The 16,531-nt window shown below is 27.7% G+C and overlaps 1 protein-coding gene across 1 annotated transcript in view; it reads right to left on the bottom strand.

Annotated features, from left to right (window-relative positions):
• The window catches only part of LOC118065245 (alkaline phosphatase-like), a 111,175-nt gene extending 96,584 nt beyond the window's left edge, over positions 1-14,591 (bottom strand). Inside the window, exon 1 of the mRNA XM_035080417.1 lies at positions 13,551-14,591. Coding sequence (XP_034936308.1) covers positions 13,551-13,617 — 67 coding nt within the window. The 5' untranslated portion in view covers positions 13,618-14,591. The remainder of the gene's footprint in view (positions 1-13,550) is intronic.
• Positions 14,592-16,531: the final 1,940 nt, after the last annotated feature.

The following is a 16,531-nucleotide window of genomic DNA, read 5'->3' as shown; positions in this document are numbered from 1 at the left end:
ATCCGTGAAGGACCTAAAATTTCAAACTTATCTCAAGAGATTAACCACTGCAACTTCAAATTGGAGTATTCAAGACTCATAAAATTATAGATTGAAATGGTAATGAAAGTAATATAATGATCATTCGAATGGAAAATCATTCATATGTAAGATAAGAGCTTTTAAATTTGATTTCAAACTAAAAGTACTTTTTTTTCATTTTAACGAGTTCATAATTTATCAATTAAAAATTCATCTAAAGAATGATTGATTGTTATTCTTGTAGACACTTTTAACCCGCTAAGCCTATTCAATGTCAAATGCCATAAACAAACTATAGATTTTAACCTACAATACCAACATAAATGCTGTTCCTGTACAAAATCACACAGCATTAATGACCGGTACTGCACTATAGATTGTGTAAAAAATGTTGACTGATTTCACTGATCGAATAATTAATAAAGGAATGAATCAATTAATTTATCGTAATATTTTAACTTCAAACACAGCAGAATTATAGATAATAAATAGCCCATAAAACACAAATTGGACATTAAAATGCTTCAAAATAAACGACTTTTCTTGATAGTATACCTTTAATTATTGTAAAAAATGGGCAATTTATTTGCGAGTGAAATCTAATGGGTTAATTTAGGCACTTGGCAAGAAGAAAAAATGGAATTTTGGATGTGACAGAAGAGAAATGAATGCCTGATATAACTATGGGAAAATCAATTTACTCGTGGGCGACTCGTAGTCGCCATGATCACTAGTATAAAATATCGAAGTGAGCGCGATACGGAAAACGTTTATCTCGAGAATATAGGAAGATTGATTGGTCGATTGCGACTGTATGGCGTCGCATGCAACTTTAAATTATCCTCAAAATACGCTTGTTGACCTGCGAAAGTAAGTTACTAAAGCCCCAAGAGATCCACTTGACTCATCAAATTATCTACGTGGTTGCGAAGTCGTCTTTTGAATGAAAATTCAAGTTTCCACATGACTGACAGTGAGTTAACGCAGCGGCAGCACCAGCAAGAGAGAGAAAGATTATCACATTAAAACTTGACGAGATAACTTCGAATTTTACTCTAGTAATTTGTATGCCATGCATTTAATATCATTTTAACAAGCCGAGTTTCAAATTTATCCTGTTGGCTTACTAATCGAACCCTTTTATGTCTAAATATTTTTTATTTATCTATCCCGACGTGTCAAATGTCATTTTCATTTATTATGCGAATTAATATGCAAAATGCATTGCCGAAAAATAAGCATAAATTTTTTATTAGTATTGTTTAAAAAGCCATAGATTATTCTTGATGTAAAAGAATTTCCGAAATACCTTGACGTTAAATAGTTTGAAATTCTGTCGAGGAAATAAAATACTCCGGAAACTATCTTGATTTTTATTGTGTCGACAGGAAGGATCTGTAAATGCTAGGAATTCAATCGGTAATTGTAACGGACAAAAAGTCTGCAACGAATGAACGTTATAAACTGAGATAAGAATATAACATTTTCGGATCAAATAACATTTGGAAAAAGTAAAATTATTTTTGTATGAAGTAATGAGTAATTATGTCATTTCGCAAATTTAAAGATTTTAAAATATATTTATGTAGTAAGAATATTCGATATACAATACACAATAATTATATATGCAATGATTTTCTCGCTTGAAGCGCCTCTAGCGGAGAAATATAAATATATTAATCTCTAGGAAACTTTGTGGACTAGTTTTAGGAAAATGAATAGATAAAAAAAGAAAATACCTGCAGGAACAGATTCTTGCAACATCAATCTACAGAATGAGATAAGATGAAGCCTATTGGTTGAATAATAAGGGAAATATTTGAGATAAAAAATCTGAAGCGATTTGACTGAGTTGGGTCGGCCATATTTGAAATAAGTGAAAGAGTCAGAAACATGAAAAAAAATTTATTCAGATAATTATTGTTATTATTAACAATAATTGATAGTTTTCAAATTGTTTAAATTGGATTTACCAAAATTTACGATTTCATCTCATCTACACTGAGATTTGAGTTCCTTATTTAAATTCAAAAGCATTTCAATAAACATCATGTTCAATAACATTAATTATTATAATTCTACATGTTTATGTAATTTATCTACACCTATAAATATTAATCGCTGTTATGATATAAATGTCTCTACAGCTTTCAAGATATTACACACAAAAAACAAATACATTCGTAGCACGATAAAGGTAGGAAAAAAAAACATAAAAATCGAAATAACTGAAGAGGAAATTTCCACACCTGAGTCTGCACTTGTAGCATACATGGTCTGGGCAATATTTGATATTAATGATCTACGAAAGTACTCTGAAAAATCTATATTACCATGACCTACATTGCATCTTCAATAACCACTCTGAAAAATAAATAATATGTGACCATTTTTGAATATCAAATCTTGATATTCCGGTCGCTTTATCTATCGATCTATAATGATCACTGAATACTGAATACAGACGAAATAAATCTTCATTTGAAACTTTTCACTTATTTCAAATTGAAGTTTTATTTTTCGTAGAACTGTAATCTTGTTATGTTTACTTGTTTATTGATATTGCGTCTTTTTTTTTTTATTATTTCGACCATTTTGGATTTTTCTAGAATTTTCGTTCAGAAGGTCGTTGACATAACTGAATTCCTTTAAAGCTTTTTTCGGCGTCGAATATCCAATAAGCTTAAAGAAGAAGATAAAAAAAGATGATTCTTAAAGAAATAATCGTGAATAAAAAACGTCACTTATCCAAATTTGAAAATAAATTTCGGTTGATGGTATTGTTTTCGAGGTCAGAAGTTAGAGGACAATAATAGATGATTGACATTGCAGTATACCATAAGAAAACCTAATGAGGCTTATATGCACTTGTGAAGAAATTAATTATTATAATGCCATATCCAATCTAGTTTTATATTTGTCAGTTAACCCAGAATTAAAGAATTTACGGATTTAACACTTTTCTCTTTTTAGTCTTGTTGAGGTTTATCTGTACATAGATCGAACAATACAATAAGTGTTTTTGTGGAACGAACTTGGACAATTGCAAGTTCTTCCTTGTCCTACTGTCGCCTATATTTTCCACGGTGGGCGCACACTGTTTCCAATTGCAATACTTATCCGCTCTTATACGTATCTGCGGTTGAACTCGGACTACTGTAACTGGCCAGCACTTTCGGGAGCCATTTTGTTAGAAATAAAAATTGATGAATGAATACCGAATAGAGAAAGAAAGCAAAAACATTACTGTAGAGATATGGCAAAAATATAAATCATTTTTATATATATATATGTGTAATGTTTTTTATTTGATACTTCTCTTTTTGTAATCTCGCAATTTATTAGAGAAATCAAAATGTCAGTTGAATTTATGTAAAAAAATTAGGCAAAATCTTCTGCAATAAAAAAACATTGTTTATAAAATAAATATAATAAACAAAAAATTTTAAATAGTTAAATTTTACTCCGAAAAAAATCAAAAATTAACATAATGATTAAATTAAGCTTAATAATAACATATTGGATTAGTTATTGAAAGTAAGGTTATGTGACATTTTAAATCCTCATGTTAATATACACTTTAGGTTCGTCAGTTATTGTTGTGTACAAATATAATTGCGTTATAATAATAGTAATAACTAATATAGTTGAAACATTGAAAAAATAGAATTGGAGGTTATACAGGGATTGATTTTGACGCATGCGCACAGATTATTTCTAAGCTCTAATGGTTCACTACTTCAAATAAATCATTTCCCGTATAATAATTTCTAATAAATAACAGCTTAAAATAACTTAAAATAAAATATAATATATATGAAAAACATAATAACTTAAAATAAATAAATTCCCATATAACCTCCAATTCTGCTTTTTCAGTGTTTCAATTTTAATACAAATAATAATAAATAAAGCTCATTATATTTTTATTAGTTTCATTAATTCAATAGAACAAAAATATTCAAAACCGAAGCATGTTTATAAAATTAATATTTAAATTACTGAGAAAAATATCGGAAAATTTCAGTTAACCTTTGATGTATTTTTCACATGATCAAAGGGAGAAAGTCGAGTAACAAAAAATATTTAAAAAAATTAAATTTGGTGATGGTAAAAATTTAGCTTCACAATCAATATTATAAATTAATTTGATGAAACGTAGTGTGCGTGCATATGTTGTATTTATGAATTTTATCTAAATCGATCAAAGAATTGAGTTTCTCGATTATTTTCACTAAAACATGAATGCCTGAACCCATGACGGATTAGTACGGGGTTTAATTAACGCCCAGTGTTGTGAGCTGGTGGATAATGTGTTGCTCTAATTAAACTTTCATACACGAGCGGTGTTTCCTATCTCTAAATTCAATATTTTCAAAAAGCACCGACGAGCTTTTAATAGGATATACATCACGTTATTTTTTATTTTATTAAAAAATTAAGCTTCAAAAGTTATTGATATTTCAAGAATGTCATAACGTCATGAGCATCTTATGTTGCTAACAGATGACTTGAAAGTGCTTTAATTAAAGTTACCAAGAGTAAAACACTCTCGAGGAATAATTCAGAGCTCTGTTTGAACACAAATAACATCCGTGCGTGGTCATATCATGACATGCAATCACGTACACGTGATGCTTCATCAATCCAAGTAATTCAGAAGATTTCATCGCATCATTTAGTAATACATTTGACATTATTTCTTGTTAACAAAAATTTCTGATCAACTTTGTATCCATTACGATATTGAAACTCAACTGGATCGTCTTTATTCTCTAGCGATCTCTTTACTCCTTTGCAATCAGTAATCAAGGCCTCCAATTCGATGAGATTTCAATGATTCTTTTCACTCAGCTGAATGACATTTTTTTCATTTTGAAATTCTTTTTTCTTCTCTATTTTTTTTTATACATTTCGAAACAGCTGACTATAGTTCGATCTGTTATCCATTAAAATTTGTTGCAATTAAATAGAAAAACTGGAACGAGCTTGGATGACAGAACAAGACGGGCAACATGTCATCATTAAAAAAAACTGGAAGCATTATGAAACACATGTAAAGCATTCATAAGTAAAATTACGGACTTTGAATGTGATATTTCATATTAAGAGGTTTTTTTTTTCTAATATCTGGGATTATATCATGTCGAATTAACTACGTTAATCCTTCAACATATTAAATAAATATCAACAGCAAAAAATAGGGATAATTTTTTTAAAAAAATTATTTTTAACTTTATTAATTTGTCAACTACTCTTTTGATATGAAATAATAAAATTTAGAATAATTAGATAATTAGATGTCGATTTACAGTACCGGAAATTAATACTGTGTTATTTTGAGAATTTATTTAGTTCTCATTACATCAATATCAAAACTTGTGAATAGAATTCTTGAAATACGAATAATTATACTGACTTAAGAGGCATAAATACTATTAACTCCTTATTCCACAAAGTAAATCTATTTTCACTTATTAAAATAAAAAATAAAAAAAAAAGAAGCAGACCGATTTGCAAAGTTTGCTACCAGCAAGCATAGTCAAATCAATATCCATAATTAGGATCTTTATTATAATCATTAATTCCACATCACTAAGTAATTACGAAATGAATCAAAAAATATTTCCCTCTTAATGAATATCCAACAACATTTTTCAATAATTTTGCCTCGATAATCCTCTCTACATTAATATTTACCCACTCCAACCTTAACTTAGTAAACTTCCAAAAATAATAAATAAATAAAATAGAGGAAAAAAAACTGGTAAAATCTGAGAGGTAAAAAATGAAGACGAAAATAGTCATAGGTAGCTTATAAATTATTAGCCTGATATTAATATATCAGAGTCATGGACGTTTGTACAACATCTCTCCTTCCGGCTTCCGTTTATTCGTAGAGCGAAAGAGGTGGAGGTTGTGGGTCGGTGGCTTTACCGTTCGATAACAGGGTCACCCTGTCAAAGCTTATCCGATGGTGCGAACTCTGTCGTATACAAGGTACACGCGTAATATGGTAGTTTATTCGCGTGCGCTAGGATATCAAGAGATGAACTACGCACGCGCTAAGACTGCACTATAAGAGTTTTACAAAAGCTGTAATCTGTAAGCTGTATGAGTGTGAATTGAATTTCTTCTAACTTTGATCGGTAAAATCCATCATTTTTAATTGAATTTCACTTTATAACTTAATAATTGATATTGTGAAAAAAAAAAAACGTATAGGAAAAGGGAAATGTGAAAAAACTATTAATTAAAAAACGTGATTTTTCTTGATTTATGTCTTAAGTTACATCTCGACTGTAAATAATGAGGCTATTAGTTTTATTTTGACTGGTTAGAGAGAAAATTCTTCAATTATTAAAATACCTTTTCAACTTATATTCGAAGCTGCCATTCTTTTTTTTTATATTAACTACGGTTTATTTAATTTCACTTTTTTATATAAATTTATTAAAATAAACTTCAAACACCTATTGCGTTTTTTGTTTATTAATTTTTCAATTTATCAATGCATTAGAAATTATTGACATTTGTTAATAAAAAAATTAATTTCATGATTTACATTTTTTTCTCGTGTTCCACTTTACCCCTCTTTTCCCCAATTGAAGTTTTTTTTTTTATTAATTTCATCACAGCGTAGTTTTAAAATTTAATTTTTTATTTATGCATTTTAAGAAAAAATGCTTATATTCATTGTATATTTATCGAAAACAGCCATCAAATACGAGAATAAAAATTCATATTGCAGTCAATTTATTAATAAAATACCACGACAGAATATTCATTTTCCACATTCGATTTTTTTATCAATTTTTATTTTTTTGTTTTATGTCTATCAGATAATATTTTAATTGACACGATAAATATTGAAAATTCTTCTTTCTGCTGAAGGTAAATATTCAATTAGAATTGTTTTATTTATTTATTCGATGAACAATTGTTTTATAAAAGCCATATTTTTAGTCTAATACTGACATAAAAGTATTATAAATATTAATGTGATAGTCAGATTAATTTTTTTTCTCACTAAACATTCACACGTTTAAAAATTAAACATTTAAAGTGTTTACAATATTAAATGCCATAATCAAACGATAGCAATTTTGTGCATGAATTTTAACCACTTCTAGCCGTTTACCAAAATACTACAGTTTGTTTACGGTGTTAAACATTGTTCTAATGACCACCAGGGGCGATAGAGTAAAATATTATAGTTAATATGTATTGAGATATCAAGAAGAAAAGAGTGTAATTCAATTGATAAACCAATATTCGCATTAATTTATCTATTTATTTATTGCCCAATCCCGAACAAATATTATCAACACTCAGGTGTTTAATTATTAATTAATTAAATTTTCCTAGAATTGCATTGTATAAATTTTAGATAAGAAAAAATGGTATTCAACATAACTTCTTCATGTGAGTTATTTCTTTAATATAAGAAAATGTAAATATTTTCGAGACTCTCTTTTCCATGTAACATTCTAATTTCTAAATGGCGCCTTTTATTTAAACATTCAGTAAATTATTTTAGGATAAATAGTTTTACAAAACGCAACAATTGAATAATGGGAGAATAAGAAAGAGAATAAATCATGAATTTTTAATTATTAGAAGAAAAAAAATATACATATACGTTTTATAGGAACAATGTAAAAATTTTTTTCTCCGTTGAATATGAAAATATATTTTGTGTTGCTTGAGGCATATTCAGGATGTTCTAAATTCGCCCAATCGACCGGATGTAAAGACCAAAAGCATGTGCATCCGGTGTGGCTTACCATCTCTCCGGAAAAACAAGAGAAGTGAGTGCCACTTTGGTATTCTCAATCTCTCCTCTTTCTATATAGATATCTAGCTATGTATTTATACGAATGTTCACGCACATGCGACGCTATTGCTATTAATATCAGTTGGTCGTTCTCTAATATCCGTAATGGTGTACTCTAAAGAGCTTGGCAAACATAGTCGGCATCTCAACACTCTTACATCACATCTTTACAGAAATACAACCAGCTATAAACGTCGAAAAATTTTTTACATCATTTTCCTGACCTTTCTAAAATTGCTCAAGTACTTTAGCGAAGAAAAAGCAAAAAAAAAACTTATTTTGTTGATTTCTTATTTTTTCTTCTTTATTGGATATGAACAGCCATTTGCATATAGATGGTATCTTTAAATGGAATAAAAGTCACTGGCTTCTTCTGTGGAAGACCGATACGATGTATTCAATCTCTTGATGTCCTCCTACACCCAAATGCTATCACTTTAACTACAATCCTACATAAAAATATCCAATCACTTTACGAACTTTATTGTTAGAATGCTGTCTATTTTATCCATAAAAACGCTATTTTTTGAAAATAAAACTTCATATCCTTTCGACAGATATGAAAGTGTATAACTTTATTTCAAAGTTCAATATCATCATTGAGAGATTCCACTGAATATCAGATCAACGTGTTTTTTTATTGTGTTCAATCTAATAACTTACACATTTTCACCTGCTTATATATTTAGTACACTTTTTACACTTTGTTGTCATCCCAAGAAATTATCAGTGTTAAAAAAAATTCAGTAAAATCACTGTAAATCGAAGGTGTGTTGAAATAACACATCTAGAGTGTGTTCAATGTGAAATCGCTATACACAAAGCGTATTAAAGTCGATAATTTTCTGAATATATACAGATTTAGTGCGGGTCCAATCCAGTAGTTCACGCGCGCCTGCCAGATGGCATTCAGTTGAAAATTTTCGCGCAAGAGAAAACTACGAATAGTGTTAATAATCTAAAGCCAAAAAATCGCTTCCATTTTCGTTTCGGTCTTTTGCTGTCTCATTTAATTATTTATCTTCAAATTAAATCATCTTTTTTGAATTTTTGCTTATTATTATTTATTTTTATCCTTTGGAGAAAAAGAAAACTGTAACTCTAGAGCTTTTGAAAACAATTATTATGACTTGATGTATAGCTGAAAGTTTGTATTAACATCGTAAAAATGAAAAATTAATCCGTATTCCGTTTTTGCAACCTCTTAAAATTGCGGTTCGAATGAGATTGGTAATACCTTTTGACCTGAATCTCACGAATTCATGGATAAAATCAATAGAATCGAACTTTTTCTACAGCATTTTTATTCTTGACCTCTACGTTCAATATGAAACTGATTCCGTTGTACCTATTATTGCAAGCTCGACAAAAAAATAGCACATATTGTACAAATTAGCTCATTTCTTTGAAATAATCGCTTGTAATCATGAATTTATGACTCACGAAACTCATCATAACCAATACAATCGCTTTTGTATTTTTCAAAACGATATTGCTCGATAGAAAAAAAGGCTAACAACACAATACTTGAGGAATGGAATAGATTGAGTCTAATCTTCAATCGATCAGTTAAATAGCACTTGTCAACATGAAAAGAATTGTCTTGTTCGAATGATGTAATATTCAGCATATAAATATTTATACGGAAAAAATGGCATTCATAGATCGTAATTAATTTTATTCTGACTCATAGCATTGATGAGTAATGAATAATTATTTTTAAATCGAGTTTTTTTTATTCTTCAAAAGGAAACAAATATTCATAAACAGTAATCCCGACTTCGAAAGTTTAAAATGCTTCTAGCTTTGAAGAAGAAAAGGATATTTATAAAATATATCTGATTTAACGAAATACTGAACAGGATAAAAACGGAATGTAGAGGAAATAAGAGTTCTTGAACATTTCGGAATTATTACCGTTAAATTACCATCTTATCTAGGTAAGCTAAAGTTAAAAAATTCATGAATCTTGCCTAAAATATTTCTAATGTGGAACATGATTTTTTAATGTATTTAATTATAATTTATAAAATATTTATCATTAATTACATTACTGTCTCACAAACAACTTTATTGCTTAATAAAATATTTAAGATTTTTTTTCCATGATTTTTTTTTTTTGTACACACAGCTCTTAACATTGATTTAAAGGAGAGAAGTGTTTATATAACAGAAACACTAGAAGCTCAAATTGAAAAAATAAATGTTGGAAAAACAGAATTTTTTTCTTAAATAAAAAAAAGTGCAAAGTAATTGATAGAAAAGAAATTAAGAACTCAATAAAAACGAAAATTTGCTGTCACTTTATAATAGAAAAGAGAAATATTTTTACTTGTTGCTTTCCCAGATTTCACAAATAAAAAAACCCATATTTCATTTAGTGAATATTTACATTGTTTAAATGTATGTAGAATCGTTACACGACATGGAATCGTAATTTTATTATTTCAATTTTTTCAAAAACACAACATTGTTGTCGACTATTATTTTTAGTTTATGAACAATAACCAAACATAGTAAAACTATAGCTAAAGACAAAATAAAAACTTGTTTTCCATATTAGGAATAAATAAATATTCCATTTCTCATACATTTATGAAAAATCGAATTTTTCTATATTTTTTCTTGATATCACTTCCAGTCGTCTTCCACCAACTGATTCATTTTTATCACTCTAAAGGTGAGACAACGTTTCTCAAGTTATCTGGTAAAAAGAACCTACTAAATTTTTTTCTTGACTCCAAAGGAAAGTAATTCTTTTTCATTCAATTCAAGGCGTGTAAGTGACATCATTTTCACATGAAAAAAGAATCACAAGTGTTCTTTTATGTATTTTCAGAAAAGCGTTACCAGTGAGGATACATAGTTGGTTAATTAAAGTGAGTGTAGTTTCCTATGGTAAAGTTTTTCATTTACTCTGAATGATTTTATTTCATCTTTTCTATGTGGTTAATTAAAAGAAATAAATATAAGGTATATTTCATTAGTATATTTATGACTTGATGCAATTCTTTTCAATTAATTTATGCAGCAGAAACTACCACTACTGATTTCATTTTGATTAATTAATCATCAAGCTTTTAGTAATCAATCGATATTTAATGATAAGTAATGTTGGAATAATCTAAAACGTGTGTATATTAGTGAGAAATTTTTGATGTACATTTATTGGTAAAAGCAGTGTATTCTGAGAAATTAACGTAATGGCTGTAGGATTAGCTGGATTATACCCTCGAGTGTCCTGCCTCATTTGTTGTTTGCGGATAATGACTCACTAATAGTGATCTATTCTGAAAGCAAATGCAAAATAAACCGCATCATGAATTCATTTATTTTCTTCGGTGAAGAAAAAATAATTAATCTTCATTTTCTCAAACAAACTATTTCCTTTTATCACAGAGCAATAAAATTACTACTTTTGAGCAAAATAAATACAAAAATATTTACTTTGATATAAAAATATTTAATCGCTGATAATTCATGCTGTATTTCTCCTAAATAGTTTGTGAAGCTATTGAATCCAAAAACAAATATTGTCTTTATTATTTTGTATAATCGGATCGTGTTTATTATTTTATAATTTATTAACACATACATTGAATTATGTCGCTGATACTGAAATGTTGTTGAAAAAAAACTGCATCCAGGTGCTTTTATACAGAAGTGATTTACAAAATAACAAAATGAATATTTTTAATTTTCTATTAGGATGTGTATTGTAGTGGGATTGATTTTAGAAATTCGTATTTTTATTGTATCTTTAAATTTTAAGACATTTAAAAGCATATTAGAAAGTCAAAAAATGAATGTACGTACAATTGTCCGTACGTATAATTAAACGTGCGTTTTTGACATTATATCTCGAGAACCACTAAAGATATTGAATTCAGACTAATTGTATTTTGAAAGATAATTCAATAACGAAGATTTGAAAGAAGTTTAAACAAATTTGGTACAGCCAGTTTTTTTAAAAAAAAATTCTACTTATTTGATAATTAATATTGTTTGAAACTGAGGTTAGTATCAATATAATATGGTTGTCAATGACTTCACATGGCTCTATAAACAATTAAAAATGATTTTAATTTATTCACTGAATGGGAAGTTCGTCGTGAGGGCAAAAAATGCACCCAGACCCATTTTGTTTTAATCATTGTATGTTCGTAAAAAAATAAATAGTCATTTACGTCATCAAATGTTAGATTAATCAATAATGTAGAGACATAAAAAATTTAAGACAGTTTTTTTTTCTACTAGAGTAAGAATAAGAAAACTTATTTAGTACACAGAATGTTTTATACGAGATATAAGATCCCATAGGATTAATTCACGCCATTATTTAACAATAAAAAATATTTAGTTATAAACATTCGTTTATTTTTTAACAATAAACAGAAATCCATTTGCCTTGATCATCCAATTGATTCTATCTTGAATATTTTATTTCTCAGTCTGCAAGTGTTCCATTTATTGCTTTAAGAGAAGGTTTTATTTTATTTCTAAAATCCAAGATGAAGAAAAAATTGAAATCACATATAATTAATTTATAAAAATGCAGAAAAGTGAGTTAAATAAAATTCAATCACTTAACAAATAAATTTATCTGTGTATTTAATTATTTCCTAAACATACATCTTATCTTAATGAAGACTTGGTCAATATTAAACTCAAGTATATTTCATTTGTTCTGAATAATTTTTCTTTCATTCTCATCTATTCTCGTATTTGATGTTCAAGATTATTTATCCAACTCTTTCACTCTCCCTTTTTTAATTTCAAAACAGTCCATTTGTCCACTTTCATTCCACTGTTTACATTCATCTACCTTGTCTGACTATAACGATGTTTACACTACTGAATTATACTAGAAAAATTTTTACATACTTTTAATAAAGTAACATGAATACGAATTTTTTTTTTTATGAATAATCAGTACAAATGAATCCCTGAAATAATAAAGATAAATATTTTACATCAACTGGTGATAAATATTTATCGATTTGTCTACAAAACGGAAAGTGGAAAATAATAAGATCTCTTCATTAAGAATTTACGCTTCATTTAAATTATAATTCAAACCAAAATTAAACTAATGAAGAAAGATTCTCAATTAGTACTTCAAAAATTTCTCTAAAACATTCAGCATGATTCATTGCAAAAATATTCTGGTCTTTCTTAAAATTAAATTTTATAATTCATTCAATGAATCACAACTTTTTATTTATTTTCAACGATTGATGGACCTGTTTTTCTTTTTCTATTTATCTATTTTGATGTTTTATTAGCACTGATTGATATTAAATGCAAAATATGACCAAAGTGTCTGCTATTAATGATGGGCCATCATTGTAAATAGCAATCAATGCTGGTCTAATGATGGAAAATGACACCATGATGACAATTACATGATGATGTGAATGATAACATCATACCAGGAATACCCTATATGGGTTATTTCCTTTAGCAGATTGCTACATAGTTGTGGGACCTAATTATTGTCAAATGGCCAACGTAGAACCAATCAACTGAGGTTATGAGAACTGACAATTTGACAGGAAAAAAGAAGTGATTCCACAGATTAGAAGTATAAGTAAGCATAATCCTGTAAATTCAACTCCTGTCAAATATGTCATTTGTACTTAATATATATCCTATGTTTACAAACATATATCTACTTATTGGTATTACTTACCAGTGTAAAAAGGTTGATGGCAATGAAATTTAGGCAGATAAATGTTGAAGAAAAAAATGATGATCATAGAAGACTGAAAGTGGCCAAGTCAGTGAGCTTTCCGCAACGTTTGCAAAGATTCTTTTATTTTACGAGTCTTTGGTACAGTAGGGACACATATGAGAACCAAGGGAACAATCGACCTTTCCACACTTTGTCTCTCTTACCATCACTTTCATGAATTTGTTTGTTTGCTAAACGATGCTTCCAAATAAAATTGAGAAAAAAAATCACAGCTGATCTATCTGGATCAATAAAAACGATTATTCTTTCATTTCTTATACGTTCACTATGTCCATTCACTCTTTGTCTTCCTTCAGTCAACTGATTGGTTTCATCAAAGCGTTTTTTTTTTAAGGATGAAAGCATTAAAAACAGATAGTCTTTGTTATATAACCTCTGCTGTATATAATGAATTGGATAAATTGTCTATTTTGATTATGCTTCATACTTCTTAGACCCAAAAAAATCTTCACAAAATTGTGGTGAGTCAGAAACATGGTTTGAATAAATAACACAAAAGCACTTTGGAAGAATAGTGTATAAAACCTTTCACTTTTTTCTATAACCTCATATACTTAGAACAATCACACCACATTTATACGTTTTTATATTTCATTTTATTTTATCAAGAAGATAACCTACAATAATTTTTATTAATTTGATCACTTTAATTTTCACTGATTAAATATACCATCTGGTAGAGAGCTATTTGTACAATATTCTAGAGTAATGAATCATAAAACAAAGAATTGAAATATTTTAGTTTAACAGTGACTGTTTTAATAGCAAGCAAACTGAATGTTAAATCACGTCTGTTGCGAGTCTTCCATAACCATTTGGAGTTTAAAGATAACAACACACAATACACATAATTATTAGCTCTAGATTTCAATATTCTAGTCTGCTAGGATAGCTATATTATATATTATTGGTTAAGATCAACCATGCCCTTTTTGCTGTGCTGTGTTTGGTATTTGTGATAGAATATCAGTCCATTGGTTTTCGATGGCATACTATACTGCTGTAAGCTTTACTTTGCACTATCTATACTTCATTAATGTCTGCTTAGAACAGAAACTCTATAATGAACTTTTCTTGGATTAGAATAATACTGAATTCGATAAAATTAATCTTGCTACACTTGAATAAACTATTTTATTCTAATTAAGTATTTTTTGACAAATTATTTATTCAAGCTTCTTCAAATTATTTCTTTTTTAAATTTTCATAACCTATGAAAATCATCTAATGATGACTCATCAATAATTTGTTAGATGCTACTTTCGATATTCAATTCATTTTTTGTTGAAGCATTTGGGGGAAAAAAATCTTGCAGATCAAGCACTATTACTGACTAGGGTATTTTGTTCAATTTTTCATTGCTTATGAAGCCAAGATTATGATAGATGCAGCAAAAAAGCATATTGCTTTTTTTATGGAAAAATAGAAAATTTAACAAAAAAATGAAATAAAAGTTATAATCTAATATCGATGACATAATTTCAAAAACTAATCAAAAACTTTACTCTTCAGTAAAATTTTCTATACAAAAATAAGGTTATAATTAAATTTAACAAAATTACTGAATCTTTTTTTTTATTATATAAAATGCTTGATTTTAATAAACTTGGTATATCTAACAAATATTTTCTATTTCACTTAACATTTCTACTTATTTTACCAAATTATATGATTCTCAGGTGTTAACAATGAAAATGAAAGAATTTAATAAAATGGATGAACATAAAACGATCCCAGATTTTTTATAAATATTTTATTTTATTAAAAAAAAATAAAATAAGATATTCAATTCATTTATTATATTATACATTCATTTCATATTATTCCTTTTTTGATAAAATAATTTTAATCTCCAGAGATAAATAATCTCAGGATCAACTCAAAGTTATTTGATTTTCTTTCTCTATTTTGTAGCATATTTGATCAAGTTTATTGGTAAAAAAATATGCATAACATTTTATGTATAACAATGATACAATATTGCATATTCGCTTTCATGACACGCCTCTTTCATCGTTTCATTCTTCATGTGTATGTAAGATAAGGAGATTATATCATATATATTATTAAATAGAAACGAAAATTTAATGTTGAGAATATATTATTATTTATCATGAATAAAACTATATTTTATTACAACGTACTCATTATGTAGATTCTATGTTTAAATGATTCTTAAATAAAACAAAAGATGTTTACTAATATTTCTATAATGGGTCGGAGTACACTTGGTGATCTGATGACGAATTTCCCATTCATTGAAATCCGTAATTTTATCATTTTTTAGTTTACAATTTTATTTAAATCATACCTATATCATCAGTCTATAATCAACTATTTAAGCTTCGTTCAACAGGTAGAATAAGTGAGCACTTATATAGCCTGAAGCACATAAAAATTCATAAATGTTATACACATCCTTAAATATCTTAAAACGTAAAGAAATAGCAAAATTACGGATCTCAAAAATCGACTTCATTACAGTAACTTCCAAATGGAAAGTTAATAAAAAAAGCTGATAAAGTTGATTCTAACAAATATTATAGACATTGTTAATGAAATAAAAAAATGCTCATCCATAATTTTCCAACAGAAATAATGTTAACAAACTTCTGAATCATATTTATTAATAAAAAATCACTTATTCTATTGATGTCTGAAATATTATAAATGAAGATATGATCCAGTGTAGCTTTCCATGGATAGAACCAATTTTACATTTCATTAAATATTGTCAATTATTTTCGGAATTTAGTTAACATCTGTATGTACATGTGAGTACCCATAATAATTGTATTTATCCAAAGTGAAATTTATTATTCATCAATGATTATATTATAATTCACATGATTTTGGTTCTTTGAACTCTCAACGTGTCAATGATCTCAGACTAAATATAAAACACATTCGATTACTTC

The sequence above is a fragment of the Chelonus insularis genome, unplaced genomic scaffold, assembly GCF_013357705.1.
Source record: "Chelonus insularis isolate UGA/USDA-ARS -01 unplaced genomic scaffold, ASM1335770v1 contig_279_pilon, whole genome shotgun sequence".
NCBI classification, from domain to species: domain Eukaryota; kingdom Metazoa; phylum Arthropoda; class Insecta; order Hymenoptera; family Braconidae; genus Chelonus; species Chelonus insularis.
Note: the sequence above shows the minus strand (reverse complement) of the source record. Positions and strands in the feature narration are given on the sequence as shown.